General features: G+C 42.4%; 1 protein-coding gene across 3 annotated transcripts in view; it reads right to left on the bottom strand.

Annotated features, from left to right (window-relative positions):
• The window catches only part of LOC101269532 (histone-arginine methyltransferase CARM1-like), a 272,045-nt gene that overhangs the window by 88,279 nt on the left and 173,519 nt on the right, over positions 1-10,247 (bottom strand). For all 3 annotated transcript variants that reach the window (XR_004480189.2, XM_033417338.2, XM_033417340.2), the window contains exon 5: positions 4,028-4,138. Coding sequence is in view for 2 of the 3 variants with exons in the window: in XM_033417338.2 (XP_033273229.1) it covers positions 4,028-4,138 (111 nt within the window). In the remaining variant the exon portion in view is untranslated. The remainder of the gene's footprint in view (positions 1-4,027; positions 4,139-10,247) is intronic.

Here is a 10,247-nt window from a genome sequence, read left to right as displayed (position 1 = left end):
GCACTTGAAAGGCAGCTCGTGCGACTAAGAAATTTAATTTGGACGAAGTAAGAGAGTAGCATTGACATACATACACTACCAAATGTAAAACAGATAGCTAGTGGGAAGCAGCCGCATAGCACAGGGAGATCAGCTCGGTGCTTTGTGTCCACCTAGAGGGGTGGGATAGGGAGTGTGGGAGGGAGACACAAGAGGGAGGAGATATGGGAATATGTGTATACATATAGCTGATTCACTTTGTTGTACAGCAGAAAGTAACACAACATTGTAAAGCAATTATATTACAATAAAGATATTTTAAAAATTAGTTTATATTTACGTGTAAAGAGCCACACGTCTAGTGGCTACCATACTGGACAGAGCAGCCCTAGATTATGAATCCAGCAGGTCTAGAAAGGCAGCGTCACAATAGCTCCAATGCCACCTGCCTTTACTTCCACCACCCATGACGTAGAAATACTTGGTCTGACTCCTTAAAAGTCTTCCTAATGAAGCATATATAGGAACTGTGTGCTAGTAAAGTCTAATTGTTAAGTGGCCCAATAATTATTATGAACATTGTTAAATCTAAGAGCCAGAGAGCTTTGTTGTAAGTTTAAATTGACTACAACACATAAATCTATTCATGATTGCTTACCCTCATAGTCTTTTAATCTCCTGGCCCTTCAAGGAATTTATCATCTATATGGAGACACGTGACATGCATTCGTGCACAATTTTAAGTTAAGAAACAGCCTCCCCTTGACTATATATATATATATAATATATATATATATATGTGTATAGATTGGATTAATGCCTTTTTTCCCCATTTGGTCTATATGATCTGAGGGCTTCAGCTTTATGTTTCATAATAAGAAAAGAAAAAAAGAGCAAGAGATAGCTGCCCTTTAGAGGTGGGCAGGCTCATGGGTTGGGAACCCACGGGAGATCTTTAGTTCTGCCCTGTTACTTGAACAAGAATGATCTCTTGTTACTAACCCAGAAATGTCAGATGTGGCCCAGGGTGAAAGCATATGGCTGTACCTGGGCAGGTTCATGACCATCCTGCAGAAAATGACTAAATGTGCATGCCCTGCAGACAAGGAGTCATTCGCATCATCTAGTCATCTGAGGTCAGCCCTTACAAAATCAGTTTGAGCCACCGAATGCGACTGAAACTGAATTCTATGCAAGCTGAAAACGTTGTTTACTTAAAGCCCAGAAGCCTTTCATGAGAAGAATCCACGGACAGGAAATGGTAGTTAAATTTATACATTTTTCTTTCTTGTTACAATTTGATATTTTCTGAGCAATTTAATGAAGACTCCAGAGAAAAGAATTAAATGTCTGCTGGTTCAATTACCAACTAATGAAAAGGTGGAAAGTAGCACCATGTACTGTGTGCCGAGAGGCTACTGAGGCCTATTCTTGGAGTGAAAATCTTTCGTGTGCTGCTTACACTCTCCTTTGCCACCCACAAATTGTACAGACGAGTGTCAGCAGAAGAAGCAGAAACCAAGAGCTGGTGCAGATCATCCTCTGCAAGGGTGAAAGGCCTGGCCCATGGGGGGACATCTCATGACACCCATGGCAACAGCCAGGAGCGCGGCAGAAGCCATGGTTTCCATCAGGAGGGACCAGGCTGTCCTTAAAGCCATGCTTTGAGAAGATTCTAACCATCCCTGGCCCTGAATGCATTCTTTTTTTTTTTTTTTTTTTTTTTGGGGTACACGGGCCTCTCACTGTTGTGGCCTCTCCCGCTGCGGAGCACAGGCTCCGGACGCACAGGCTCAGCGGCCATGGCTCACGGGCCCAGCCGCTCCACGGCATGTGGGATCCTCCCGGACCGGAGCACGAACCCGTGTCCCCTGCATCGGCAGGCGGACTCTCAACAACTGTGCCACCAGGGAAGCCCTTCCTCTTTTCTTATTTAGAATTCCACATTTAAATCTTATTTAGAACTCCATAAAGAGAAAAAGTGAGGTACAAAACTGGGTGAAGACATTTTTCACATGTATAACTGAATAGAATTAATATCCAGAATATAGAAATCATTTCTACAAATGAATTAGTCAAAAGAAAAACTGTCAAAAAAATTGGAACAGGTATTTCACAGAAGAGAAAGTACAAATGGCCAAACACTGTGCAAAGATACTCAAAATCATTAGTGAGTAGAAAATACAAATTAAAACCACAATCATGTAATAAACACCAGATTGGCAAGAATTCCAAAGCCTGACAATATCAAGTGTTGCCAAAGTTGGAGAACAATGGCACTCTCGTTAACTGCTGCAGGGAGTAAAAATTGGAACAACCACTCTGGAAAACAATTTGGCATCACAGAACAGAGGTGAAGGTATACATGCCCTATTACCCAACAATTCTACTCTTGGGTATATACTGAGAAACTCCAGCACAGATGCAGTGGGGAGTGTGTATAAGAATATTCATAAAAATACTTTTATAATGGAAGCCATCCAAAGTCCGTCAACAGCTCAGTGCACTGCGCGTTTCATATAATAGAACACTATCCAGCACTTGAAGAGGAATAAACAAGGGCTGTACGCATCAACAAAATGACCCTCAGGAGCATCATGCTGGGTGAAAAAGGCAAATTACAGGATACATACATTACGATTCCATTTATGGGAAGTTCATAAAGGATATGTTTCTAGGGACAGAAACATATGCGGTAAAACTATAAAGAACAGTGAGAACGTGATTAACAAAATTTCAAGATAGTGGTTACCTCTATTTAGGGCAGAAAAGAGACACGATCAAGACAAGACACATGAACCTTTAATGGAAATGCTAATGGCCTATCTCTTAAAAGACATAGTTGGGACTTCCCTGGCTGTCCAGTGGTTAAGACTCAACATTTCCACTGCAGGGGACATGGGTTTGATCCCTGGTGAGGGAACTAAGATCCCGCAAGCCACGTGGCGTGGCCAAAAAAAAAGACGTAGTGGACACACATTCATTGTATTGTTATTCTTGACACATTTTACAAATGTACACATTTTTCAAATATTAAAATGTACACATTTTACAAATATTCTTTTGTGTGCACCTAATAGTTAATAAAAATGACTCTTAAGAATTGGTACGTAAGCAAATGACCAAAAATATTTTATCCAAGACTTGTTGGAAGAAGAGAGTGTAAGAACATGCCAGCCATCAGGCCCTGGCAGTCTTTCCTTCCGAACATGCCATACTGTCTACTGGTCTCTGGCCCCTTCTGGGTCATTCAATCCAAACCCAACCATCACTCAGAGCTAGCACTTGTCCCAGGTCGGAGGAAAGTTTCAGGATGCTCCTCAGAGCAGCAGCCAGGCTTCCCTCTCGATCTGCCATTCTGTCCCTCATTTACATGCAGGCCTCCTCCAGGTGTGGATGACAAGCACATGACCCTGTGCATGTGCGTGCACACACACATCCAGCTCTGCAGCTCGACTGGGTTGTTATTAGATCCAAATATTACTGAAAGCTATTATTACTTGACTCTTGACTTATTCTCCAATATGTGTACACATTTTATAAGGATAATGGAGTACCATATTTAAAACAAAGCATCTCCCTGTCCTCTAATCAGAACCTGAAATCTGAAAAAGAAGCACAGACATCTGCCCATGCTCCAACTACAATCATGTAGCAACAGTCCCTTAAACCAAAATTGAAATTTAAAGTGAGTGGTGCAGTTATTGTCAGTACAGCATGTAAGAAAAAAAATAAACCTAGCTCCAGGGATGTCTGACTCCTCACCTCAGTAGGTCATTAAAGATAAGACAGCATTCATCTCCCCCAGGCCCAAGAAAGTTCTGTTATAATTTTAGTATCGTGAAGAAATTTTTAAAATAATTGTTTTCATATCCATCACTACAGTGAAGGCGGGCTCTTTCAGGAGTAACATCCCAACAGGAAAAAAAAATCAGACTGGTAAAACAAAAATTCTTCTAAAATGACCTACGTGAAAGGTCCATCACTTAGTCTCCTGAAGTTTACTGAAGACCTAGTTAGTAATTGCTGTAAAAATACAACCACTTACCTCAGCATATTGTGCTACTGAACTGGCCTCAACTGCATAGACTCTCCGAGCTCCGGCCTGTACAGCAAAAAATGACAGTATTCCTGATCCACAGCCAACATCCAGAACAACCTGGAAGGAAAGGAAAAGACAAAAAAGGGGTGAAAACACAAACCGGAGCTTAGCTGTTGGCATCATGCCAACTTTGAGCACTGTGATCAAAGTACTAGCTTTGATTTTTACAAGTGGTCTTACCTTGGCCAAGTTATGAATCTCTGTGAGACTTCTTTTTCTCCTATGTTAAATGGGGTTAATAATACCCACCTTTTAAGGTTTACTGTGGGGATTAGTATGAAGTGTATACAAAGCACTTAGTGTATAATTGGTGTTTTTCAAATGATTGTTATTATTACTACAGTTTCTTTGTAACATGGTTTACTTTTAGGATGTTTAGGGCCAAGAAAAGTAGTGGGTCATGAATGAATTTGCTTACCCTACCTGTCAGCGTGAACAAAATGAAAACTGTCTCAAATAATGTTTAGCATTATATACATATATACATATGTATATGCATATTATATGTATATGTATATGTGTGTGTATATATATTCAGGAAAAATTGAAGACAGTCTTTAAAAATCCAAAAGTGAGATATGTGCTTTTTTTTTTAGGCCCCCTCCAAAAAGTTGGGGAGGTTTACATGGAGGGTAGGAGGGTATTAAGACAGTGGACACACAGAATTTACAGAAACTTCTCTTCTCTGTGTTCAGACCTAGAACTTCAATCAGAAAGACCACCATTCACTGGCACAAAGGGACCAACCAACATTTGGACCTGCATGCTGCGAGGAAGAGAAGGACAGTATGGATTGGGGCCCTGGCCCCATGCACAGCTGAAGCTGAGGTCTGCAGCTCAGTCTGATCACTGAAATCTCAGGCTCCTGTATTTCTGTCTCATCAGTGACTTTTATTCTTAGCATCTTTTAGCACTAGCTTTGAGCAAGGCATTTCACTTGGCTCTAAATCCTCACAATAAATGTACGAATAGATAGCATTATGATGGCCACTTGTGAGATGACAAACTGAAAATGAGAGACACTGAATGAGTCCAAGTTCACCTAGCAGTAAGTAGGGGAGCCAGGAGTTGAATCTGGGCACTTCTGCCTTCCAAGCTCATGTTCTATAAAATCACATGTTGATTATTTAATTTCACTTTTATAAATCTGATATTTTAACCCAGCAATACCAACAGGCAATGAATGACAAGGAAACAAAGTATTACTTTTTTCAGGAAAATTTATAATAGTTTTTTTCTTTTTACTCTGATAGTAGGAAAATTTTTCCAAAAAACAGGAAATATCAGAGGTTGTGCATGTGCGTATCTGTGTTTTAATTGCAGTGTCACACTGTGCTGACACAGATACGGTGCCATTATTCTAAGAGAACATGCTGTTAGTAATGGGTTCACGGTGCTCACTTATATTAATCCTAGAGCTGTGGCTGTATTCCATGTGGTCTCCTAGGATTTGGATAATTAGGAGCATTACTAATTTAAAATGTCACCCAGTCTCTGGAATTTGCTGTCAGGCTGTCTATACTTTTAGAAATACCACCATTCACTTCTACTCATCCTCCCTAGGAAATACTTCATCTTCACATGGTCCTGGGTTTATTGCAAGAAGACCCATGACAGCTGTCTAGAGAGAGGAGGCTGTAGGTTGGAGAGTGCAATCCATGGCCCCCTAAAAAGATGCACCATATCCAGAAGAACGTTACCAGAGCGTTCTTCAATGAAAAATATAATAGGACTTCCCTAGTGGCACAGTGGTTAAGAATCCGCCTGCCAATGCAGGGGACATGAGTTCGAGTCCTGGTCCGGGAGGATCCCACATTCCGCAGAGCGGCTGAGCCCGTGTGCCACAACTATTGAGCCTGTGCTCTAGAGCTAGCGAGCCACAACTGCTGAGCTCGCGTGCCACAACTACTGAAGCCCACACGCCTAGAGCCTGTGCTCCACAACAAGAGAAGCCCCCGCAATGAGAAGTCCCCACTCGCCGCAACTGGAGAAAGCCCGTGCAGAGCAACGAAGACCCAATGCAGCCAAAAATAAATAAATAAATAAGTAAATTTTAAAATATAATACCTTAGATACTATGCTTAGTCCAAAACATGGATACAAAATTAAGATACAATAGAAATTGCACCTGCTTGCTCTGGTGACAGTCGTCCTAGAAATGTGTGAAGGGAACACTTTGTCTCTTTTATTAGGGTGTCATGAAGCACATCTTAGAGCAGTGTTTTTCACTTCTCTTGATCCTGCAGACTAAAAACCAAAGAAACATTTTACCACTGGGAGAGAGACAGCAGACAGTGGGAACAGGGAGAGAGAGAAAAATTCAGAGATGGGAGGGAGGCTGATACGGTTCAGCTTTTTGCCAAATTAGGCCTTTTGGTAGGAAGATGCATTGACAGGCCCAGACCCTACCTAGAGAAGAGCCGAAAAATTATAAACTGTTGTGCAAATACCTTATTTCAATAACGAATTTCAAGCCAAAACAACCTTATTCATTTGGCTATTTCAAAACAGAGCATAGCCCTTGAAAAAGAATCTGATCTTTTGCTAGCATTACCCAGATAATGCCATCTGTTTCCCGCTTGTGTGTATATTTAAAAAGTTAACAAGTGAATTTTCAGTCTGGGCCCTGTAGGAGAGGGAGAGGAGAGGGAGGGACATTTTGCCCTGTCTATGTAAGCCATGAAACGTTGGAAACAAAGCTGAGGAAGGCTGAGAATTCATTCTCTGGTGAAAAACAAACAAGTCCAAGCAAGTATTTAGGCTCTAATGGAAATACACTCTTTCAGCCCTTTCCAGCTGGGGTTTCCCAGACTAGGAGAAGACAGGACATAATTATGTTACACCGTCTTATCTGGCACCTCAGGAAGCCTTGGAGCTGCCTCTAATCACGTTTTCTTGTCCTCACAGAAGATTATATTGAGCCCATGCTTTATTCTACCATTGGTAGGCCATCACAGAACTGGGTATGTTTGAGGACCTTGGCAGACATTAAGTTATACTTTCTTATCCTAGGGAAAAGTATCTCACCTCAGACAGAGGCAAAAAGAGAGTAATAAAACCCTCTTCCACGTGTAAAGCAGTTTCCAGTCTCCAAAGGACGTTCCCCAGACACTATCTATTTGATCCTCATGCCCCGCTGGGATGGAGAGTACATAGTTATGTCCCCGTTGTACTGAGAAGGAAACAGGCTTGGAGAGACTGTTTCCAGCCCAAGGTAACGCTACTGGTAAAGGGCAGAGCTGGATGAGTACCCAGCGCTCGGCTGTCTGTAGCACCATGGCCATCCTTCTGTGCAGCAAAAGATGGGAGGAAAGGGTGGACTGTGAAGAGATGTAAATCTGACCACACCACACTCTAAACACTTCCGATGGCTCCATGCTATTGGCCTCTGGCCGGGATCGCCCAAGAGAAAAGACAACAGGAGGTCAGAGGGAGTGAGGACAGTGCGGTCAGAAGACTTATTCTCCTGGCTTCCTTCCGCCCAGGTCTCCATGGACTGGCTGTGTCCCCTCTACCAAAGGCCACAGCCCTTGCTGGGCTTCCATCTCTTAGAGCTATGACTATTCTCTCAGGTTTCCAGTAACCTCCCCTTCCCCCTCCCCCTTTAGGTCAAGGGGTGATAACAGGTCCCCACCCTTGGTAGTGCCAGGGCGCTTCACCGTACCGTGTTGGTTCCCTGTACTCTGCCCACATCACTGTAAATGGTCCTGTTATTTAACTCTTCTAAAACACCTTGTCGAGTGTGCCTTGCCTCTCCTGCAGGAACCCTGGCTGATACATCAACTCATCCTTCAGATCTCAAACAGCTCTCCCTCAGGGAAGACTTCCTTAGCCTTTGCTCCCCTCCCAGGCTAAGTAAAAGTCCTCCAGCTCTGCACTTTTTTTTTTTTTTTTGCGGTACGCGGGCCTCTCACTGTTGTGGCCTCTCCCACTGCGGAGCAGAGGCTCCGGACGCACAGGCTCATTGGCCATGGCTCACGGGCCCAGCCGCTCTGCGGCGTGTGGGATCTTCCTGGACCGGGGCACGAACCCATGTCCCCTGCATCGGCAGGCACACTCTCAACCACTGCGCCACCAGGGAAGCCCCAGCTCTACGCTTTCTTATCATCACTTACTCAAACCCTTCCTTCATAACATTCATCACAGTTATAATTTTTCATTCAAAGAGGGATTATTTGATTAATTTCTGCTCCCTCCCCTTCATTAAAGGAGAGACTTCTATCTGCTTCTTGGTCACTACTGAATCCCTGATATAGCATGGGGTCTGGCACACAGTAAAAAACACTCACTAAATCTTTGTTAAACAAACTGAATAATAAAAATGTGTCTCACTACCACAGATAGGGAACAGACTCATGATCCAAAAGATACAGCGCGAATCTGTTACCTCCCTAAGAACGTACCTTCTACCAGCGTAACGCATCCTCTTCAATCTTGTGATCTTAAGCATCCTTCAAAGGATGACTTTCTTTGGACATTGTCATATTGTCATTACATTACAATCCAGTTAGCTCTAGTATACAATGTTCCTCTAGAGAGAGAATTCATCCTCAGCTTCCCCTGGATACACAGGCAGTAACTATAAAAATGGCTAATTTGGGGCTTATATGGGGCAGCACCAGAAAATGGTATGAAATTCTTGTCAGGACTAATGGGGAAAAGTCAACAATTGATCCATGTAACAGTGGCCAAAAGTTCTGTGAATTTATTTGTAAATAAAATTTTTGAAGTATTAAAAATATAAGGTCATTTTGCTTGTACAGATGATTTTAATTACATGCTCTTATGGCTTCCTAGGCAAAGAAATCCTGCAAAAATGTCTGAACAGGTCTAACAAGCCCCAAGAGGGTTCAAAGCTATTTATTTGGATTCACTAGGTTAAAATTAACAAAGAACATCCACGTCCTTAAAAAAACATGAAACAAAACTACCCTTGACTAATAAAGTAAAAGTAAATATGTACCATTATTTTTATATTTATTATGTACTATGCTTGCTTAGTAGTTTTACCTTATTTACTCATGATGACAACTATCTAATGTGGGTACCATTATTTTATCCATGTTGCACATAAAGAGACTGAGAATCAGATGGAGTTGAAGTCATACACTTAATAAATGGCAGAGGGGCTTCCCTGGTGGCACAGTGGTTGAGAGTCCACCTGCCGATTCAGGGGATGCGGGTTCGTGCCCCGGCCCGGGAAGATCCCACATGCCGCGGGGCGGCTGGGCCCGTGAGCCATGGCCGCTAAGCCTGTGCGTCCGGAGCCTGTGCTCCGCAGCGGGAGAGGCCACAACAGTGAGAGGCCCGCGTACCGCAAAAAATAAAATAAAATAAAATAAAATAAATGGCAGAGATGAGTAATAACAAACGTACCTAGTTGAAACCCTATGCTCTTAGATACTCCCTTCATTTTCAATTCTATTTTCTGTGTTGTTCAGGCTACAGTAATGTTTGTCCCATTTAGCCTTCTTTTCACCCTACAGTTTTATAACTGTCTTCCAATACCGAGGTCCTGATTATCCCACACTCGATTCTTCCAGTTACGCCATTTATTATTTATTCATTCTTTCCTTATTTGCTTGAGCATATCAACGGCTGCTCTGAATTGCAATACCCCAACTGTCATTTCTGTATGCCTTATACTCCGAAACTGTGTCCTACCCACCTGGCACTTCCACAGCCATTGCTGCTTCTTCCAGCCATTATTTTATTATATCTGTAGATATCTCCATTGAATCACCCCAAGTTACAAGTACCCCATGCTCTTCCACTGTCATGTACTTTATCATCATAGTTACCTGCCATGGGCTCCCTACCCCACAGACTGCACCCAACTATTCCAACATCCAAATTGTTGACCAACAGGGTGACTGAACAGCTTCCAAGCAGAAAGAGAATGAGAGAACTACACAGCCTTTCACAGTCCATCACATCTCTTCCTCTAGGGTTTGTCAAAGAAGGAAAATTCCAAATCCCTTCAAGAGCTGCAGAAGACATCCCTTGATGGCTTAAATCTTGTTCAGATAATTAGAACTTTCTCTATGGCAGAAGAATTCTGCTGTGATAGCTCCCCATAAGACAGAACTCTGCATCTCTGTGCAGTGAAACTTGCTTTCAACAAAAAGGTTGCCTGTATTTAAATAATGAATAAATAATACTTATG

This window comes from Orcinus orca, chromosome 6 (genome assembly GCF_937001465.1).
Source record: "Orcinus orca chromosome 6, mOrcOrc1.1, whole genome shotgun sequence".
Classification (NCBI taxonomy): domain Eukaryota; kingdom Metazoa; phylum Chordata; class Mammalia; order Artiodactyla; family Delphinidae; genus Orcinus; species Orcinus orca.
This window is presented reverse-complemented; position numbering and strand designations above follow the sequence as displayed.